The sequence below is a fragment of the Echinococcus granulosus genome (genome assembly GCF_000524195.1).
Source record: "Echinococcus granulosus chromosome Unknown EG_S00100, whole genome shotgun sequence".
Lineage (NCBI taxonomy): Eukaryota > Metazoa > Platyhelminthes > Cestoda > Cyclophyllidea > Taeniidae > Echinococcus > Echinococcus granulosus.
In genome coordinates, this window is record NW_020170480.1 from 181705 (window position 1) to 204558 (window position 22854).

The 22854-nt window shown below is 42.1% G+C and overlaps 1 protein-coding gene across 1 annotated transcript; it reads left to right on the forward strand. All coding sequences in view use genetic code 11, as the record gives it.

Moving 5' to 3' along the window:
• Nucleotides 1–7354: 7354 nt before the first annotated feature.
• EGR_08247 (Palmitoyltransferase ZDHHC7) lies at nt 7355–19453 on the forward strand (the record flags this gene model as incomplete). Its single annotated transcript, XM_024497496.1, has 9 exons — nt 7355–7470; nt 7769–7919; nt 11002–11114; nt 13701–13762; nt 14855–14978; nt 17333–17405; nt 17883–18054; nt 18147–18375; nt 19399–19453. The coding sequence occupies 9 exons, from the start codon at nt 7355–7357 to the stop codon at nt 19451–19453; spliced, it is 1095 nt and encodes a 364-aa protein (XP_024348091.1).
• Nucleotides 19454–22854: the final 3401 nt, after the last annotated feature.

Genomic DNA, 22854 nt, shown 5'->3' on the forward strand with positions numbered 1-22854 from the left:
GACACTGAATGGAAGAGGTTGTCTTCTGCCAAAGAGATCGAATTCTGGAAGGAAGCATGAAGTGATAAGAGTGGATATGGGAAGAAAGCATTCAGCCATGTGCTTGCAGTATATGTGCCGTCTTTGATGGTAGATATGGAGAAACTTTTGATGTTAGACCTTTTAGCTTCCCACAAAATACGATTTGAGATGTCAGTTTTTAACATCAAGGGAAAAGGGACAGCAATAGAGATGTAAGATGTAAACGGTAACAAGTGAAAGATGTGGCTAGACAGAACGTTGGACATCGAGTTGGGTGGCAAATTCCTTTCTAACTGACATTTTTGGCGGTCCATTCCATTTCCTTCCATCCATCACGTATCTAGCTAGCCGATCATCCACCCAAAAACCATGAAATGGTATGTTAGGGGAGCCTCTATCTATCAACACGGGAACCTATTCTTATTTAATGTCTTTCCATTTTTACTAAAATGAACACATTCAATATATTCCTCCACAAAAACTTTCAAGGCAGCTTTGCAAAGTTGCGTTAACATAACGAATGTTGAAAAAAACAGCCATTTCTTATCACAAATCAATCAGTCAGAGAAGAATCAAGAATACACGGTGCAATGTTAAAAATTGCGCAACAGAAGTGAAAACCATGGAATGGATAGTGTTTGAGGGCTTTTGTCTGCCATCTGTAAAGGTGTATGGGTGGCACACATTTTCTCGGTCGCTTTCACTTCACCACTCTCCCCTTCAAGTTGACGTAGGTCCAGTCAATCCCTTGGTTTTACCCCTCACACCTCTCAAGTCAGGTGCTCTGCTTCTTGAAGTCCCTGCAACGAAACCTACGCACAGATTTTTTGGTCACCTCATAAATTGCAGTACCTTCTTTCACAGTGAAGCTAGATCAGCTGGTGTTGAATCGCCTCCAACAACCCCTCACAATCAACTAGAGGATTTAGACCATTTTCTGCTCAGGTGTTTAATCTGCCAATAAAAAGGGTACCTCATCTTCAAATGCGGAAGACTTGGCAGCTGAATTTTTAAAGGGAATTAATACCTTTCTGAGGCATTCTTTTTGAGGTCATCCGCACTTGAATAGGTCTGACTTGGACACTGTAATGAAACAAACCCGTCATCTACTTTTAATTTAATGGCTTTCTTAATTGGGAAAATTTATTTTGGGAGTCATTTATCTTCTAATTTAGTTATTTTAAGTCACATTAATATGGTAAAACGGTGGCGTCGAATCCGTGGTCTAAAAAAGGACGTGAGACAAGTCCTCTGCTTATTTCGTTATCACACTGCCCACGTGATTTTAGAAAGTCGCCTCTTTATCTTATTATCTTCAAGAGCTTCTAATTTTCATAATTCCTGACTGTAGACGGAGCTAAGACATTAAAATTGCTAGCTGTTTGCTTATTGCCTAAAATATTTTAGGAAATATGTTATTATAATGTCAATTGATCCTCAAGGTCAACTTGAATAGTCGAAAAAACTGGAACAAAGAAAATTATCCTTTGATAGCCATTTAACTGACTATATCGCTTATGCTAAGATCTACTGCCCCTTCCGCTTAGCCAAATTTTGAGCGCAACGAAGAAAGCCCGGAAGGGATATAAGATCTTGGAGAATAAGTCGTGCTATTTTGCCTCAAAAATATGAGGAGTCTTTCGGGGAGTCATTTAATTATCTAAGCCATTTAATTGCAAAGACCCAGCAACCGTGTTCCCCTCAACGAAAGTCTCTGACTGTATCTTAAAAACGACGTATTCCGTAGGACTCAGTAACAAAGTAGAGATGGTAGAAGCAAAGTGCTCCGAAATATTTATCCTCCAACGGGAGATAACTATTCCAAAGCGATGAAATTGCTTTTAGTCTTTTAAAAAATGCATTTGACACCGCCTACCAGGGCAGTCAGTGATATTTTTATCTTCCATCTTTCTCAGATGTTACAATATATTGCACTGATTCCGCCTTGTCACAGATTCAAGACTGTTGGAGATGCTACAAAAGGATGTTTGGTGTTTTCTTAGCAGATAATCATAAAATCCTTATCAAAATCAATAGTTTTTACAACCAATCAACTTTAATCGTTACAATCGGCTGAATAGACGTTTGACGAAAACGACGTTTTGCCTCACCTTTTGTGTACACCATTAAGAATGTAGATAATTAACATTTCGTGAATTTGTAAAAACCGTGTGAGTGTGGTTCCAAAAGTCAATTTTATGTGCTAATAATTGCCAAGTAAGAAATAAACTCATCCCTTGAAAGCGGTAGTCAGAAGGAGGACCTCCACGAAGAACTCCCATCTCTTCGTATCACAAGAAGCACAGGAATATGTGTAAGATGGTCAACTCGGTTAAAAGTTGCCGTCATGTCGAAAGTAAATCACACTGCTCAGTCCACTTGCTTGTAGGTGGTTGGTTTTAAGAAGTGGTCAGAGCTTACGACAAAATGACTTTAAAGGTCAAGCTTGTAAATTTCACCGAACGCTTTAGAATTAAGATTTCGGCGCGAACATTGAGCGAAAGAGATCATTTATGAGGCAAAAACCGTCTCAAGACAGATAGATTGACAGACTCATCACTGAAAACCTTGAAGGGTACTCTTGTCAAACCTCTGCCTCTTCAATGGAAGTCAAATGATGCGACTTCCTATATTTTACCTATATACTAATTGTTTCCCACCGATTTTGTGGGGAGAATCAAAAATAGTGGCCACTTTTAACCTCAGCTGTTGTGATCAGCTGATTCCACTGAGTCATGGTTGCTGAGTCCTGGAAAATCAATATTTTTTGCAAGAGCTGAACATTGGCGTCCACAACCAGCTGATTGATCGATACGCAGTCAGCTTGCATGCCCCTGGGAGAGGGTGCACTGGACATACACCATTTTCCAAACAAATTAACCTTTTCCAGCAATTGTGAGAGGCAAAAGTACAAATTGTAAACAAGGGACGCATCAACTCACCTAGTAGAAGGAGTTTGACCTCTTTTCGTTGATTCCGCTTGTCCCGTTGCAGCTGTCTATCGATTTCTTTGTTCAAACGCTGCTGCTCCACGTACTCCTGTGAGAAACAGCACATGCAACACGAGAGTAGGTTGCCCATGGCCAATCTGGGGGGATTTTGGGGGAAGGCAGAGATATTTATTAGTGTTTTCTTTCCGCAGTCATAGCAACGCATCAATTCGTTATCAGCTCTGCCACCACCCTCTGGAAGTCCTTACTGAACAGAGTTCATCTTCTGCGTGCGTGCGCAGGTGCCAGTACCGTATTAACCAATCAAAACGTGCGTATTGTTGTGCCATGAAGAATAATTTGCATCTGCGCACAGCTACTTTTACTGAACTTTACTTCTCAAATCCATTCCTCCTAATCGCACAATTAAGTCTGGGCTGTTTGATTTAGTTAATAAATGCAAAAAAAATCAGGTGGAAGGCAATTATCTTGCCGCAGCTCAATGGCGTCTGTTGACGTCAACTGTTTAGTGGATCTATTTGTGTTTTGGTGACGGAACGCAACGTCTGAATGCCAATTGGAGGATTATTCAGTAATCAGTAGATCAAAATCCTCCTGTTTTAGTCATCACAAGTTATATGAATGGAAAATTAAACAAAATAATGCAATTTTTAGTGGCGTTTGATATCCAACCGCTCCTACGTCTTAGGTTGATTGAAGAAGTCCAACTGCATCATGTTTGCTTATGACTGTGTATATGGTTTTTCAGACGCTTCATTAAATTTTATCTAACTTACTGGCTAGCACTACAACAAAAACATTTCCTGCGGAAGTTAAATCATTAAGGAGGCAAAAGTGGTGGGCGCAAAGTAAAAGACCTATTAATGGGGTTCTGTCAAAGTATTTTTGCCTAAGTATTAACTTTAATATACTTGTGGGTATCAACAGCTTCTCAGAACAGAAGACGACCTTGCTGCTAACCTTCTCAAGGATACATCAAAATAAGAACTACAAAACCTTCAACGGTCCATTCATGGATCAAGGAGGCTGAACGAGAGGAAGTAATTTATGGCTAAAATGCGTCACACATTCACACACTCTCTCGATCCAGAACTTGGCAACCGTTTCCACTATCAAGATACTGATTGTTGATCTTGATATAAAAAGAGGAATCATGGTAGGATTGGTATTAATTAACCACGACTTCCCCAGCTATGGTAAGAGACTTTTGTTTGCAACAGCGTCTCTGTTGGAACTTTGAATGTGGAGAGTTGGATGGCACAACTAAAGGGGAATGTAGTTTTAGATTAAGCGCATTACTTTGGAATGAGTTGTTTGGATAGGGATTGAGGTGCAGAGAATAGGCTGATGTATTAAGAGTGGATAAATGGATACTGGATGGAGGGACGGATACAAGAGGTAAGGGTACGTAATGGATGGATGAGTGGATAAATTAATCACGGATAGACACCCTGAGCAGTTCCAGATGACTTGACACATATATGGACTCACGTATGAATAAATTAACGAGTAAGTAAATGGACGGATATGTGGATACCTGATTCGTTCTACTCCAACGGAGAGCTAAAAATTTTCTCCCTAGGGAATTTTTAATTCTTATTTATCCTTTCGCACATGGGTGCACCAATCGTCCTCTATGTTCACCATAAATAAGTCCTGAAGCAGCACTGACCACCGAAACTTTAGGTGTCTATGGTCCTAGCAATTCCCCCTGCCTGTCTTCACCATGAAATGGAGGTCAAAAGGCTGCATAAAGCTTCCCATTTCATTTATTCATGTACTGTTAATTGTAGGTTCTTACATTTCTCCGGGGACGAAATACTTCATTTAATCCTTCATTCACTCATAAATTCATTCAATTAAGCATCAATTTTCCACAGAACTGTCATTTTGGCGTTCGCTATTTTAAATCCTACTCTAAAGTGGGTATGCGGAGTTCAATGAAGACGAGTTGAAACGGATCTAAGGACCCTTATATGGTAATTAGATTCTTCCACTAATGATCAGCGTGAAGTGTGCATTGGTCTCTGAAAGTGTACTTTTACTTTGAATGAGAAAAGTTGATCCAGGATCCTCGAAACTACTAAGTGCCCATTTTAATGTGATTCAAGTCGTCGAACGGTGGATTTTTCGCTTGACACTCAATGTCTGTAAATCAGCTGCATCACGAAGCGTTTTCAACAACGCTTTAGTTAGTCACATCAATGGAGAGGTGATGGATTTTGTCTAGATCCCCGAACTCGACAGTTGACCTTTTGGGGAATTGACTAAACGTAGTCCACTTGACACTGTCTCAGAGAAGGATGGACTACCACAATCACAGTCCTTTATATTATCTTTGCTCTTTTAGTCCATTTCTCAAAAATATGTCACATGCCTGTGATGTGCGCCGCTAGGTAGAGATCTAGGCGTCACGTATATGTGACGTCAGGGACAACAGTTATGATAATTGGGAATTCATCTCTTCGAATGGCCCATGCTAGTCTTGATGACATGGAAATAACTCAGATTTCACAGACGTGATAGAATTCATCCATACACTTGGAGCGGTGTTAGTCTACACCACCCAGTGTTTCTCACGAGGTGCCCTTAGAGTCTGCCTGCAATCTAGCCAGTGGGAATAAAACCCCGATTGAAGTGTAGGTTCTTTGTAGTTCAGTATGAACGATGAAGTCCTCAATGTCTCCCAGGAGGGAACAAAAGCAGTTACTGCCAGTAATGCGCTTAAATGCTGCGTCTTTAACCTGCAAAGAATGGCTAAAAGGGAGTCATTCTAATCGTTCAAGATGAACGAAATTGCATTCAACACACCCGATGAAACACAGGATGGCGAAGATTGAGTGGTTGATTGGATGCTTTATTCTTCCACCCATTCCTTCTCTGAATTATTCTTTCAAACACTCCATCATTCATTCATTCAAGTCATTACATTCCCTAACGAAGAAGTCGTGGATTGAATTCAAGGGAAATCCAGGGGACACCTTGATTGATGACAGAAAAAGGCAATGAAAAAGTTTTGTAGGTTGTGTGCTAATCAGACATGCTGCCTCACGATATCAGGTAGCAGGTACGCCAGCAACACAAGAAAGTGGACGAAAAAATTGCAGTATTTGAAAAAAGATTCAGTATCTTAGGTAATTTGACATTGATCCAGGCAAAATACTCGCTGTTCAACTAATTTAAGTATTTTATTTCCCTTTAAAGCAGAGGAACATAGAATCACTCCATTTCCATCCCAATTTCCACCTAGTTGGAACGCAAAATTCCACATGCCAATTTGACTTGGGAAGAGGGCGGTGTCTACGCTGCTGTTGCCATGCCAACCGAAAATTGCAGCATGGGATAATGCACTTCATTAGGTGTACGTTCAGGTAGCTTCCACCAGTGCTATGAGTAAAATGTAAGTAGTAAATTGGAGGGTCGTGGAAATAATGTGGCTGTTGTATCCCCTAGAATACTTAGTCCCATCAAATGGGTAGATTTTCTGCCCCTCCTTAAATAATGTTTTAAACTAAAAGAGCAATTAATAAAAAATTATTTTGTGGTATAGATGGCGATTAGAACCACATTTTTATCGGAAAATAGTGTAATAGGCTAGAGGTCAGGATGGTGGAGTGACAACCAATCAAATTTGCCAAAATATGACCACATTTGCCATCTCCATAACCAATCAGGTTGTCGCAAAAATTAATTTTACATACTACTTAAAAACATGCTTTGAACACCACAACCTTTTAAATACACTAACGTGTAGGAAAAAATTTACATAAAATATTTAAATACAAAAACGTTTTTGTAGCAAAACAACTCAGATTATTCCGATTTTTTCAAAAAATTGTTTATTAAAAAAAATAAAAGAAAACTAGGGATTATTAATTTACATTGTAGGCATCTTTACATGCACGCCTCCGGCGTCGGCTTTGTGAGCAGTCGTCGGAGGTCATCAGGTGGTGCCGCGTCGCCACGTCGTCCACTCCGGGGCGACTCCCCGGGGCTTGGGCCGCAATGCCCGCGGTAGCAGCCGCGTCAGCCAGCGCGCCTTCTGGGCGCTCTATGCGCTGGTCCCTCTCCCGCAGCAGACAGTCATGGTTGCCAGTGTCCTCAATGGGGGTTGCAGAAGCCGCAGTTTTGCACCAAGAGAGCAATTCCTGCATCCGCTACACAGACCCGGAATATTGTAAGTTAAATCGACTTTTTGAAGTTTGCTATAGACCATTTTATCTTAAAATATCCTTTTAAGTTTCAAATTAAGGGCCACCTGTGTGATATACAACATCAATTTTTTAGTATTCCAAATTTCATGCATATTTTTATTTGTTTTAATTGTCTCAGCTAAACGCGGTAGCCACAAATGCGGTGGCGTCTTAAATGTGATCGTGGCGATGTCTTTCCAGTTTTCTCTCTGTGGTATCGTATGCATTTTTATGACATACGCAGCCGTCCTCTACTCTGATTATGTTATTCTGTTCCAACTCATAGTCCCTGTGTTCAGTTACGGGTATGATTTCTCCCGCCTTTTTCTTATTGCCGGTTCTCGTTAATAAACACACTATCATTGACGGTCATATCTTGAATAACAGGATAATACTAATTGCCTAAACTTTTTAGTGGTTTACTTTGCCATTCTGGTCTTTCTTGCATAGCTTGGTCTTTTTCTAGAAGGTAAAATGCTCTTAGTCACGGTGGCCAATTTTCCAGTGACTCGTCGATGAGGCTTGTGATTTTAGACAAATTCGTATTTTCATTTAACTTAAATTTTTCGCATTTATAGGGTGCGAACTTTCTCCCTTTTCTAGTGCCGTAACTCTAGTTCTCACAGTTTACTACAACGTGATCGTCGCCCTACTCATCGTGTCGCACATAAAATCTGTTTTCACTGATCCTGGAGTTATTCCCCTCCCCTCACGCAGACACAGTCCTCATGATCTCCAAACCCTAAAACGCAATGTAAGTCATGTTTTGGTCTTAAGGTCCTGCTCTCATTTGTGCGTAACTCGCAACCTGTCAATTTACTTGATTTGGTCATTTCAAGGTCAAGACGATTGAAGAGCTGCCGATTACTCGCGTGATTTTTAAAGAAGTTTTTAATTGCACTATCAGCGGCTGGCAAAGCACTGAATCGGAGTTTGTTTCGGCGTCGTAAGAGGTCTCATAACCAAAGTCTTAAAGTGTTCCCCCCTAGAGTAGTAATTCGTGTTTTTAGAAGTTCTGCAACTAAATCTTAGAATTCGTCTCATTTGGCCTCCACATCGCAAACTCGTAACTTCTGATTGAATTTTTGGTACTACCAATTTCGTAGAACTTTAATGGAATCATTTTATGGTCAAATTAGTCGATTAATACGATAAGTCGGCTGTTAAAGGAGTTGAAAGCTCTGTTTCATTCTAAAAGTTTACTTAAATCCTTCAAGAACTTGTTTAATTCCTCAGTGCCTTTTGAAGTTTCAATGTTCCACCACGTTAATGTAATCTTGATCACGTTTGAAGGCGATTTTATTCATGGAATAAGATGAGTCCAATTTTGGAAGATTTCCTTGGCTTCAGACGGTGGTCTGGAAATGTTTCTGCCACTAAACATGCTTAGTGGAAGTAAGTTGACATTCACGAAATCGTGGTCTTCGAGCCCCCTTTGTGGACGGTTTACGGATCATTTCTGGTCGGAACTTTAAATGAACTCCTAGTTAATTTACAAAAGTATACAATCCCACTTCTATAAGTGGTCTCTCGACTGGTAGTTACAAATAAGAAGGAAGATACTTTTGTATCAAATTGGTTTCTAGATACTCCACCGTGTTAGCTGAAGTCCAATCCAACTTGCTAGAGGCGATTTAGTCCATGGAATGGCATATTTCCAGCTCAAATTCCTGACTTGCAATGCATCGTGAACACGAAATTTTAGTTACAGAATACTAACCTATCTATAAGATCAGGGAGCCTTCCCTTTTGTGGTATCTAGCAGTGTCACGTGCACTAGTAGTTTTCCTCCTCCAGGAGTTGGGATTAGAAACAGCTGGTTTTTTCTGTAAAAAATTACTTATTTTGCCTAGCCTCCTTTCTCCCGTTCCTTTGATTTTCCCCTTCTCTTCCCCTCCAAACTCTATTCCGTTCAAGGCCGTGAGATTATTGATGCAGACTGTTTCCGTCAGATTTCGGTGCTAATTATTTATTTGGAGTAAAAGTAGGTAATACTGTAAATCATAATGGTTGGTGCTACATGGCTAGTCGTATTTCGAAACCATTAGACAAAATCAAGAAATCTGCACGTCAATGAATGAATTATCTGATTGGGTGGGTTGAAGATATTCCCGATCACTCCATAATTTCAACTGCAAGTGTGGTGCCGATGCGTTGACAAGAGGCATCAGTGCAGGAAGGGAAGCGCTTTTTTCGCAATACTAGGTGCTAGGTTTTTGAGATTTGGGGCTTTAACCTAGTCTCAATTTGATAGTTCCTCTCCTTCTAGTATACGGGGTGAAGAAAAGTAGGCCAGTCGGGGGATAGATGAGCAGCTGGTGAAAAGGATGGGTTAATTAAGCCAAGGTAAAAAATTAAGTTCGTGTCAATTTGAGGAGGTAATCAGCATTGTAGTTTACAGCCTTTTCTCAACGAAAACATTCAAGTTTGATAATTGTACTTGTAAAACATCTTACCAATAGAAGCAAAATGTCATCCCCAGTCACCTCCGTTTCTATCGCACTTTGGCTTTTCAAGCGTCTACTCTGCATATAATCCTGTGATTGTCAAATCCTAAGCCCAGGAAAAGTTGATAGTCATCACTTGGTGAAGTATGAGGGCACACAGAGGATGCTGAATGTAAGGATGAGTCAGTGCCTCCCTTTCGTCGTCCTCTTCTCACATCACCCAGTTCCTTTCGTCCTCTTTTCCCCCCATCCTAAAGTCAAGTAATGTGATCTTTCCATGAGTCAGGTACTTTAGCATCAGGTTTTGAGTTGTCTCATGGGATTAGGCCTCTCTTCCATCAAACTGACTGGCTGACTGCCTGGTTCCAGAGGTTTCTGAAGAGGAAGAAAAGGGCGTTTCTTGCACACCTTCAACTTGTATTCTATTGAGTGGGTGGGTCCCAGCCGTAATCGTTGTCTGTATTTCAGCAGGTCATTCGGCGGTTTGGCACTCCACCCACACAAAGCAAGCCTAGGCACCACCTGCGCATGAAGTAGTGCGTGCCTTAGAATTGTGGGATGAATAGTGTAAGTTGCGGGTTGTTTGGGTGTAACCACGGGGTTGTTACGTAAACTTAGTAAATGTTGGCTTACTGAAGCCATTCCTCACCACAAGTCACACAGTCGGTCGGTTTGGTCAATCAATCAGTGCGAAATGAAGAATACATGGTGTGTTTTTGTAACTTATGTGGGAGAAGTGAAAAACCAAGGAATGGTTAGCAGTTGAGGCCACTTGTCTGTCATCTGTAAAGGTGGATGAATTCGTAGCGTACGTTTGCTCAGTTGCTCCCAGTCCACCACTCTCCCCATGAAGTCGATACAGGTACAGTCAGTCCCATTGTTTCACCCGTTACACCTCTCATGTCACTTACGTCAAATATGCGCAAAAGGAGAAGGGGTTCTTCTGAATGTGTATGGGCTGCATCTGTCCTAGGCTGAGCGGGTGCCCGATCAAACATGCGACCGACAGACGAGTGGTTTGCGGGAAGTGCGCTATTCAACCGCTTCGTCCTCTCTGAATGCTCTGCAAAAGAATTGACGTAATGTTAACGTCTGTAGCTGTGGAATCGAGTTGAACTGGATTTGTGAATTTGAATAGCTTGATCCACATCAGGTTTATCTGAGATTTTATGGTTAAAGTTTCAACAAACCACAATCAGGAGCCCCTCGTTGACCATGCCCGCATACAGTTTCATGGGGTATAATTAATTTTGTACTGGAGCTAGGTCCAAAGTGGATGGATGGAGGGATGAATCCATTGTCGAATGGAGGATGGATGATACAGCTGATGATCAGTTGGGAGGAGTTTATTATTCGATAATATCTTTCTATGACTTTCTCCCTCCACAGTATCCCGGTGGCTGGACGATCTGTCGCAAGTGTTCAACCCTAAGACCACCAAGGGCGCACCACTGCAGCATTTGCAATCGTTGCATCCGAAAAATGGACCACCACTGTCCTTGGTAGGTCTCTTTCCGGAGTTATTCACTTGGTCATTTGTCTACTTTTTCGCTCAATCGTCTATTCCCTATCCTATTAGCACTGTAAGGCACTAGTTTATTAATATACAACTCAATTTATCCCGACTCTATCCATTCATTTATCCATCTCTTCAATCTTTTTGTTTGTTCTTGGTGCATTTATTCCTCTATCTATCTTGGGTCTATTCAACTTCCTTGGCTCCAATCCACCCATTTACGTCCTTTATATCATCCACTGCGTCATTGCTTACCTCCATTCCGGCTCCACTGATCTTTTAAGTCATCCATCTGCTGGGTGTGCTAACAACCCTCAAAAGACGTTCCTTTTTTTTGAAGTCCTGGAATTTCCTATTTTGAAGTTTGGAATCCCTTCTCTTTGCCCCTCATTCCCAACAGTCTAGAGGCACTCGCGGTTCGCGCTCCTAGCAACCTCTATTTTTCAGTCGTTTGATAAGACAAGTATGGCAGAATTGCGTCTCCTCATGTACTCCGAGGGATACCCACAGCAACTAGTGTAAACTATTAACCATCTGTGCTTATCTCCACACAGTATTAGCTCATAAAAACCGTCGATGCAGTAACTTACAAAGAACACAAGAGTGCCTTGTTCAGTAGATGCTCGGAATGATACTTTGAAATTTCTGAGAGCGCATTTTGTCCGAATGGAAGCCAAACTGGTGGCGGCCGTGATCCGAAGCCTCAAAGTCCAGTGTACACCACAATTGGGCCAGAAGCTCTAATTCGTGGTTTCCATTGCCAATAACGTCACAGAGTCTCATCACACTTTAGGTTCTAATTCCACATGTCAAACTAAATTCCAATCTAAGTTCATTGCTGCCGACAATGGGTGGAAAGTTTGAATGACTAGATTTGTGAAATAAATCATTTTCACTCACCGAAGTCTCCGGAAGGCATAAACCCCTATGACTAGTAGCCTTTGTCGTCTCATCTGCACTACAATCGCACGGAATTCGACAAAGTTTAGTTTTGAAGATTTTGTGACTTATGCAAAAACAGTCAATCTCCTGTACCATTTCTTCAAACTGAGGGCAATGACTGACGGCCAATCAAAACGCCCCATCTTTGTCTGCTGATTACATTCGTCCACCAACCCGAACATTTACGCTCATCCCCCAAGCAAAATCAAGGAAAATTGGCCTAGCAGCCAACGAACCGCACTGGCCGAGTGTCAGCGCTTGGACAGTCTCAAGCATGACTTCACTTTAACCCAGTGCGAGGATTAAGGTGATTTCCAGGTTCATGCCGTGGGACAATCCAATCCTGGTCTGCATTTTGACGCTAAGACCGAACCACATTTCTCCCATCTGGTGGTACTACCGGGCCTGGCACCTTGTCAAATTCCGTTCCCATAAGCAAGACCGGTGTTGCCAATACAACACGGTTGGTCACACAAGTGTGGGCTCCGCCCATCCAATTCCAAGCGGAACGCAAATAAGTCAAGGAAATGGAGTCGCGTTAAACCATGGGAAGGCAGCCGCGCACGTGGCTCCCGGACGTACATCACCATCTGACTCAGTGGTTATTCATTGGACACCTCCTCGGAACTGATGGTGATGTTGATTCCGCGGTGTTGACTGGTGCACGTTGTGGTTAACTGAAACTCTCCCAACAGTTACAGAGCGCTGTGGTATTTTCTTTTGTGAATCCACCTCGACCAGCCGTAGTATTAACAGTGACCGTCCGTATGGGTACTGTTCGTCCCCCTTAGTTTCTGATCACACATTGATTCGTCCACATTCCAGTGTCCGAGCTCTTGCATGAACGCCAATGGTATTACGTAAATTGAATAGCCTCTGTGTTTGAATATGCAATTATAGTGGATGTTTATTTGGTAAAAAGATTAAATGGCGAGCTAATATTTGTCCCAGGGTCATGTGACAGTAATGACCTTTAAAGGTACTTTTAATTAATCTGAGCTTTTTTAAAGTACGTAGGTGATTTTTTCGGTAGTCGATGTCACTAACGTTAAGTGTTTAGAAGGAGAAAAAGCAAACCAGGTGTTTGGTCAGTCAGTGCATGAATGGACGCAGGTGTGGCTGAAAGGTTCCCTTCTGACTTGGAAGGCAGACAAGTTTGGCTAATCTTGAGGGCATAAATGCGGAACAGAGATCTAGGTCGAATTTGAGGTGGGAATGCTATTTTGGAAGCAGTTGTGTAGAGATGAGAGTGAAGGAAACGGCAGATACCCTCCAGATCCATTCATCCATCTCGGTACAATGCCTGAGCACGTGTGTTTATTCTCCTTTGTGAGTAGTGGCTGAGACACCCATCTGATGATGAATCACTGCAGTTTACCGGACTTTTAATCGTCCAGAATGAGGACTTGGCAGGTTCTAGGGTTCCTTTATCCTTTTTTTTCATTTCTCATAGTCTTGGCTACAGTTGGCTGGGCGTTTGAAAGACCTTTGATCTCATGCATTAAACAGATGAGTTTGTCCCACCGGGTACACGCAAACACACCATCTGCCTTCACCCGGGGTATGAAAGAAGCCTGTTCCTCTATTTGTTGACTTACGCTCCAACGATTTGCCTCTTTGTATTTTTCAGGGTGAACAATTGTGTTGGTGAAGATAATCAAAGATACTTCCTTCTTTTTCTCATCTATGTCGGTAAGGCATTTTTTGGAAATAATGTACAAATAATGGGGAGTTTTGATTTGGACGTATGATAATAATCTTGATATCGTTCATTTGGGAATGAAATTTCTACCACAAGTCGAAGATTTCCTCTCCATTAGGATTAGTGCGAGATCTTGTGAGCTTCCCGTCACGTCTGCAAAGTTCCAACTGCTCTATTCAATGCCGAAGTCATCATTTTTAATGATTCTACCAGATGGAGAGAAAAGTTTGGTTTTTGTTAATGTTCAGCACAATAACCAATTGCGACTGTAGGACTTGTGAAATCCATGCGATTGTTTACACTCATGCGTCATAAAACAGGTATGGGCATCACTCCATCGCTGCCAGACTGCGTTGCGTTCTCTCTTACCCTCCCATTTTAAGCCCTCATTCATGAATTTGGTGGAAGTTAGCCAAGCTTGTTCGCTTTATGATGCGAGTTTAGCGCTGTTTCAACGTTCTAGAAACTGTCTCCCTGTCCACTCTTTTGGCAAAGATGTGGGATGGTGGAAAGTAAAAACAGCGTAGCCCACGAAGGAATTGATATTGAACCGCTCAAGGGTGGATGGGTTACATGCGGGATTTCGTCGGTCAGTACACGGATGCGCAATGCAAACAGGTGATGTTAGTCAATTCTGAGCCCATGAATGCACGGTAGTCAGCTGCGTGCTACGTTGGAGGCAGATCTTGATTGAGATCAAGGCTGTGGTGAATGGCGCCTTGAGTGTTGAACTTAAAGTCTATTCATCAGTCCATTGATCCATTTACCCCTCTCCTTCCGACCGTTTACTCATCTTTTTACTGATCGTCCTCCCACTAATCCATCATGCATACGCCCGCATGCCGATCCATCCATTCCTTTGAAATAAAACCACAAAAATGAGACGATGATAATGAATCGTTGCACCATACCTCGGGAAGGCTACTCTTGAGCCCATAAACTTTATAATGGCTGGAAGGTCAGAGGCACGGATGGCGATTCATCAGAATTTCACCATGCACAATATCGTCGTAACCTAGTGGTATTGTCAATAGTCAGCCATTACTGATACCCATGATCATCTTTGTCTGTTTATTTTGCAGGCTTCAGCTGCATCAGCTGTCTCATCATCTTGACGGTTTGTTGGGTGCTGGACTCCATGCGCCAAGGTGTCAAGGGCGGTGGTAACATCACCAGCGGCGACGACGTTTACAGGCAAATTCGCATGTGAGCTAAAACCCCCCTTCTATCGCATCATTATTGACGCCAACATTAGCAACGATGGTAGAAGGTGTTGTGGAATTTGGAAGCTTCCATCTTTTTTGGGTGGGCTGAAGATTCAAACTCCTCACGAATAAATTTTTTGACGATTGTATAACCCTCGAACTCAGAGACCTTTTGCGTCGTTGAAATTTGTAGCTGGATGGTCAGACTAGTGGAAGAATATTGGGAGCTATTTCAGTGGTTTCTTTTGATGTACTTCTTGAATGTGGGTGTATTTCTTAACGCCTTTCAATGGCCCTTGAAAAGTAAAATGTTGGAACTGTTAGAACCATAAAAGCTGCTTGTTTTGGGGGTAATACCGCATTGACCTTGCGATACTTGAAATGGCAAATTTAAGGTTATTGACTCATTTGAATAGGCAGAGGTCTCTTGAACTCGTTCATTATCTTGACAATGAATTTTATCACAAGCTCTGACTTCTTTTTATCTATGCACTTAAAGTGTCGTCTTATGTGATCCCTAAGTTGTCTGAACTTATCAAACCCCTTGTGCCTTGAAGGTCATTTAATGCCAAGTAGCTGTCAACTAGGTATTCTTATTGTTCACTTTGTTGAAGTAGTTCCTTGACAAGCGAGTGTTGAAGGTCATTTCACTGTTGATCTTGCATTTTTTTGGTGCTTTTGACAAGGTGGTACATGGTTGAGTTCAGAGCTCTAAAATGAGTTGTCATCCTCAAGGTCATTTCTCCCCTGAATGTCATTGGTCCATCTCGGGTATTCAATGCAAAATCAGAATTGGAGGTAGAAGTGCTGGGATTTACCTCTTTTTATCTGTGGTTTGCATGTAATGTGTCTTTTCCTTTCTGTTAGATGAAAAAATGATGAACATTTGAATGGATGGCCGGCTGGCTGACTGACTAGACGGTTGGATGAGGGAATGGTTGGCTGGCGATTAATTAGACGGACACTTGGTGGGTTGAAGGTTAAATGGTTGCATGGAGAGGTAGTTGTTCTAGAGGATGGTGGATTCTGTGAATGCATGTGTGAACAGACGGTAAAATTGACTTTTGGAATGGTGAATGACTAGACAGACGACTGGCTGGATGGATAAATATTTAGGCGCTTGAATGGAGAGACGGTTGCATCAATTCTTGCCCAAGCAGATGTAGAGACAAACAAGGAAATAGTTGGCATTATAAAAGCCGAATGATTGATCCAGTAACTGGGTAAACAAACCAAAGTATTTTATGTTTTGTTTTCATGGCTCCTGAGAAGTTCAACAAACAGAACAACGGCACGCACTAAAGGAGGTGCTGCTCGTTTGCATAAAGCGTAAAGGAGAAGGCGGAGGAAGGTGGTCAGCATTTTCAAAGAATTGCTTATTCTTGTGTGAAGACACTTGCACCCAGATGCACACTTTGACGCACCACCACGTGTGTGCCAGTACAGTGAGTAGTTGAGGAAAGGGCGCTTGCGCCTCAAATGCTTCGCTTCCAAGGTCTTTCATTGCATTGCATCAGACTGTGAAGAGGGTTATGCTTGGATTTTATGGTACCCTGTTTTATCGTGATTGTGCAGATGCTTGATTGAATAAATGAATGCGTGAAACGGTTCAGTCAATGCCTTGGACGATGTTTGGTTGGATTGATGGATGGCTAGAAGACTGTTGGGATGTCGGCATTTGAATTAATGAATGTTTGGGTGCATGGGTGGAAAGATTACTCAATGATTAGGTGTGGATGGTTGCAGACACAGTCGAATTGGGGGCTGGGTAAGTTGACGAATGGGTGGAAGGCTAGACTAGTAGGTCGACGGATGGATGCCTGAATAGACGAAACGAACTCTACTAGACACCTAGATGGGCAGATAAACAACCGACAACCGAATGCGTGCATAAGTGGATGGATGGTTTACTGGTTGAATCAGACATTGACGGATTGTTAAGTGGGTCGGTAAAAAAATTGCCAGATAGAATGATGGACGGGTAGGCGAAGTAATGGCTTAATGAACGGTCGATGCGATGCGGAAGTCATTGAAGGACCGGATGGAAGATCAGCATGCACGTATACAGGAAAATGAAGAAGTAGGCGGGGAAGGTAAGACTGCTTTGTTCTGTTGATGGTTTGATGGATTGGGAATTGTTAACAAAGTAAGTGGAAGGTGGCTAGATGAGTTAATTTATTTGGCATATCGCCACCTACCTTCTTCATAAGCTGAAAGGCACAATTTGGCCTTTATTGGCAAAGAAATAATCGTGTTGTGCTTTTTCCCATTTATTGCAAAAGGTATTTTAGGGTTGACAAAACATTAGTATCGGCTTGTTGATAAACTGCCTCCTTTCTGCCCTTTTGCTTGTAGAATTCACTCCATTGTTCTCGTAGTAATCTCCTGCCTCTTTGGTCTCTTCGTCTTTGCGATCCTTTCAGATCAGGTAAGGAAGGAACAGAATTCGTCATTCCCCAGAAAACGCTCTACGTCTATTTAAAAAGCTCCTGTTGCTTTGTAATTCAAGTAACCCAGAACTGATGAATACAAAATGCATGGATGCAGTCTACTGAATTTGCCTGGAAGTAGTGCTTTCATCCTTTAGAAAAAAATGGTTTTTTTAGGCCAGAGATATACTTCCAGGCCCGTTTTTATTGTGATGAATGGGATGGGTAGATTTGCGTCGTTGTGATGCCGTCTACTTAAATCATTTGGGAGTAGTACCCATTACCACCTGGTGGACTGAATTATGGTTTAGATATGTTTCTTTGAGGAAATAAATTTTTTAGTTTTGAGTGTGATCTACCTAGTTTTTTAGCAGTAGCACCTACAACATGCTTCTAGATTTGAAAAAAGTCGCTAATCTGGCATTGGTTACCTGTAAATTCTCGCTATTATAAGGGGCAATACATTTTGCACCCAGCTCTCCGCCATATTCAACGACGAGACGGCAGTCGAACACGTCCAGCGTGTCAATCCGCGTGTTGATCGTGGACAAATGCAACGGCTGTTCAATAGTGAAGAAGGCGATCCGGAAATTGGCGGATATCGAAAACTCTCGAAATACGAACTTCTGAGTGATGTTTGCGGTCCTGGTAAGGGCTCCCTGGATGACGTGATATTCAGACTTGATTGGCTAGTAATCACTCACATTGCGATCTTTTTTTCCATCGTTCTGTCTCCACAGGTCCTCTGTGGCTCTGGCCCTTACCTTGTCTTCGTCCGCGACGTCCGAGAACTTTCAACTGGTCTATGGATGCGGTAGACTTTCGTGGAGTCGATTCGACAGGAGGAACAGTGTCACCAATCACAGCAACAATTTGTCCTTCTACTAAGTACTCTGTCGATGTGTCGGCAAATGTACCCCTTCTTAGTGCCCTTCACGATGCAACAAATGAGGCCGATGCAGTTACTTCGTTAACACTTAATAACACTACTACTCGTGTTATTTCAGCAACCAGTTAAATATGAGCAGCAAATGATTATCATCATTTGATCCTTCTCTTCTTCCTTCTGTTGCTTTTTTCCTTTTTCTCAATTTCTTCCCCGTGTAAAGTTCAGATAATGAAACTTGCTAAATACCAGCTAGAAGTCCTGTTCTTTTGGCTCCCATTGTCGAGGTGGGGCGGTTTGGATCCATCTCAGCACCTTTTCAATTATGCCAACGGCTCCAAAATCCTCCCTTGAAATTGCCGACTTTCGAGGTTGTTCGTCTTAACTTTGGTAAGTCGGCTAGTTAATTTTGAGGTCTTAAGTGACTTCCGTTCCATTTACAATTGGTGTAGGTGTCTTGAAGCTCCTTGGCTTTTTTTGCTGTCCTTCGTGTCGCGGTGTCCACGCCCAAGATGAAGTGCCATCCGGGTGAACTAGGACGCCCTAGTTTTATGCTTGATTGAAAGTTTTAGGTGAGTTTTTTTTGATTGAAAGGTGGACTGTTGAAGGGAATCTCAATAAAATTAAAGATCTTGCAGAATCATAGGTGTTGAGAGTCATCCCATCTTGACCCTGGATAGGTTTAGTAGAGTTTTTCTCGCCTGAAATTTCGATTCAGAGTTCAGTCCTTGAGGCCGTTTCAATGAGTTTTCAACCATCATAGAGACCCTTGCCCCTTCATCCAATGAAATATGACTTAACCAATCAACTCAAACCGATGTAGCGTTTTGTCTTGGCTTGGCGTCCACGATTGTTGTTGTCCTGGCTGCTAATTGGAAACGGAAGGAGAGATAAGGAGGCGCTCTAGAGACCACCTCATCCATCCCTCACTTGTTGGAGGCGTCATTCGATAGAATTCCTCCCTTTATCTGTGAATTTTTTCCACAAACTGGGTCGACGTTGAAATCTGTTTCACGTTCTACGTAGGATATTCTAGCTGCTGCGACTCAACACCCGAGATGTCCTCCTTTTTCTTTCTTATTCGATCGCATCTCTTTGTGATTCAGTTGCCATCGTCCCCTGCTGGATAAATGGATGGCGGTTGTTGATGAGCCAGGCTGAGCATGGATCCTGTCGGGCTGTCAATCCCAGCAGAGTGGTGTGGAGAGGAGTAGAATGTCCACATTTTAGAACCTAGGCGTAAGTTCACCTACCTCGATCTCTGGAACCTCCCTCCATCATACCCAATCAAACAGGGCCAACTGGGAGGTAAAGTTGTTCGTCTTCCTACACAATTTCTTCTATCCAAATCTGCACGAAAATGCGCAGTCAATTTGGCCAAAGGGTAATGTGTTTTCGCAGTCACACTGCACTACACTACACTGGTCTGGATTTTTCACTTTGGGATAGAAAATAATGCACACCTACACATGAGGCGTTTTTCTTGCACTGATATGCATAAATAAACAATTAATGCACACCTCTTGTTTCAATTATGCTTCTCCCTCGCTCTCTCCTCTCACTCTCTCTCCTCCTCTCGTCCTTCCTCTCTCTTCGCTAATCGTGACCAGTTCATCGCATGCACGAGTAGGGGATGAGGGAAGACAGTCGAGCAGTTGGATGGGTGAGAGTGGACTCCTCCTGGAGAGCTACATTGCCGTCAGTGGTTGACAACTTGGCAGTCTCACGGTTTGACGACGTAATTGTTCGATTTGGCAGTCGTTGAATCTACACATCACATGGATGGATGGTTGATACATCATTTGGTCTATTCGGTGCCCGATAAAACATGACAGTGTGCTGGAGGCCCATTTGTTCAAAAACCACTTCTCGGGGTTAATATCACCTCGTCATGATGCCAACATCATGAATAATGCTTTCCAAGGACCCTGATCCCTTCGACACCGTCTAGGTAGGCATCTCATCCAACTTCCCCTTTCAACAGGACATCCAAGTGGAAGATCTCTATTCAATAGATTTCTAAGACGACCTTTCTGGATGAAAGGGGCCGTGATTTACAGAGGTCACAAAAGTACCAAAGAGTATTCTCCAACAGGAAAAATCAGTGGAATTCGTCGACGTGTCTATGAAGGTCATATGGGGGGATAGTCTCAGTTTCCTCTAAAAAATAACAAGGGGATTGTTTGTTTGACAAGTCATTAAAAAAGTCAAATAAACAAATTCGGTGTCGCGTTTAACGCTACGATATTTTTCACTCAAAAAGTGTGTTAAAATCTGCTTCTTTATGAAGACTACAAACTATAAATTGGCTCTACAAGAACGGCCCAACGCCACCCCAGCCTCCCTGATGTAGAGGTGAAGTGATTTAGCGACAACACTGGCCCACTTTCTGAATTTTTTAACGTTCTTTTGTTATTTGGGTTTACCTTGGACACTACACTGTTCATCCTCCTGAGGGGATCGCTCCACGTTTTGTCGCTTCGCTTTCTCGTTCTTTGGTGGAGCCTTGTCCTTGCTAATTGGAAACATCTTGAATCGAGATAGGCTAATGAAAATGCAATCACTAACTCTTCCGATCCATAAAATCGTTATTGTTCCCTCGCTTTATCGCCAATCTTCGTTTCCTTCTAATGAGCTTGCTGCCTCGGAAAGATCCACCGTCCGAGCCCGCGAAAGATATGTCCCATACCAAGATGCACTCCTGAGTTTAAGAACCTCCTACGCCTTGTTCATTGTTGCTAAACCATCTAGTTTGTTCGCGACGTAGGTTGGCACAATCAGCTGGGCTCAGGTACAAAAACCTTGACGTCACGTATATGTGACGCTGTTGAAGAACGTCTTTTTAACAATCACTGGACAAGTATTTCCCAAAAGTTGACGACTTTTTTGACTAGCAAAGACGTTAAGAATTATTCTTTTGAGACTGGAAGATTCACAGCAACAGCAATACAACTTGTTTCCTGTATCAATGCTAGAGCGTTCTCTCCATCAGGAAATCCCTTTATCACTGCGCCTATTGGGTGAGGAATTTTAATGAGTGATTAGGCAGAACCAAAAAACATTTTTTAGCAATTTGTTTTGGCCAGATTTGACGGGAGGTGAAGCTTGAACCCTCAGGTAATATGGGGGTCATTTCCGCCTTCTCCATATTAGGATCAAACAAGGAGCTTCTAATTTCCCCCGTCCACCATTCAAAAAAAACCTTGAAAACCAAAAAACTCTAATAGTTTTCCTTTTTACTCACTTTTGACTAGGCTAAACATTTATTTTGCAGAAAAAAAAAAGGAGAAGAGATGCTGCTGTTCAAGGATCACCCAGCAGACTGGCAAAAGTGAGTCACCAAGCGGAGAAAGAAATTTTACAGGAATTATTTGTTCTTCTGAGAGTGGTCGAGAAAAAGTCAAATGCGTTTTATAATGCAAAGATTTCGGAAGAACGTTTTTATTTGTTTTTTTTTGTTTTCCTTCCCCCTTTTCTTACTTGGAGAAAGGCAAGTAGCCAAGAAATTGTGCCTTTAGTTTCTAGGCAATTACACTTCTCTATCCCATTTCAAAATGTGTTTCTTTCCCTCTTTTTTGAAAGGTAGTGCTTACTCCCCTCGGAATTGTGCTTCCACAGTTTTTTTTAATCATCTGGCAAGTTAGTTGAGTGGTTGCGACTTCATTCCCCCATTTTAAAGACGGTAAGGAAGAGATGTTTAACACAGAAAAATTGACATTTTCAGGAGGAATCACAGAGCCTCGAGTAACCAACACTTTCGCCTCTCCGCTAACCTCGATCGAATATTATCTCAACTTTGAAAGGATGTGCGGGCAATTCATGGGGTCTTTTAGAGAGTGCGTTGCTACTTATTTAGTAATGAGTAGCAATTTGCCACCGCAAAGTGATCTGTTGACTAGTCGACGGTGAATGCATGTGGCTGCTGTGCCATCGAATTTTAGGCGGATAAATGTAGTTAGACGGTGAGATTAAAAGAAATATATTTGACACAAATGGATTGCTTCAGTTGAAAAAAGGTGATAATTAAAAGTACTTTACCTGTTTCAGTCAACAAGTACCCATTAAAGCTAAAAAATTAAACCAAACATAAGACATCAATAAAAGACATCCTTGCTCTTTCACTTCAGACAAATGTTGCGACTAGCATATACCCCGTATCCGACCAGCCATCCATCCATTCACTGATCCTCTTTGCTTTCGATAAATTTTTCGCAATAATTAATGTTACTTAACATTCTGGAGTGGTTAAAACACCTAGAAATGCATTCAGTCTTTTTGGAAACTGACGAAATCAATGCTACTGAATAGTTTTGCGTTTAACCTGACGGGAGAAACAGAACATAACCGAAAAATGACTTATTTTTAGCAGGCAAGGGTGACAAGAGAGACTGTGTTAAAGGGCTATTCTACAAGTAGAAAGTGCAAACTTGGAAGATGGAAGGCAGAACGCACTCGAAAGTTCAGTTTTGTAAATGTCAACTATCAGTACATCCTTGGCCCTACATGGGAGGGGATCATTTCATTCATTCCTTTATGCATACATTCATTCATTCATCCGATCA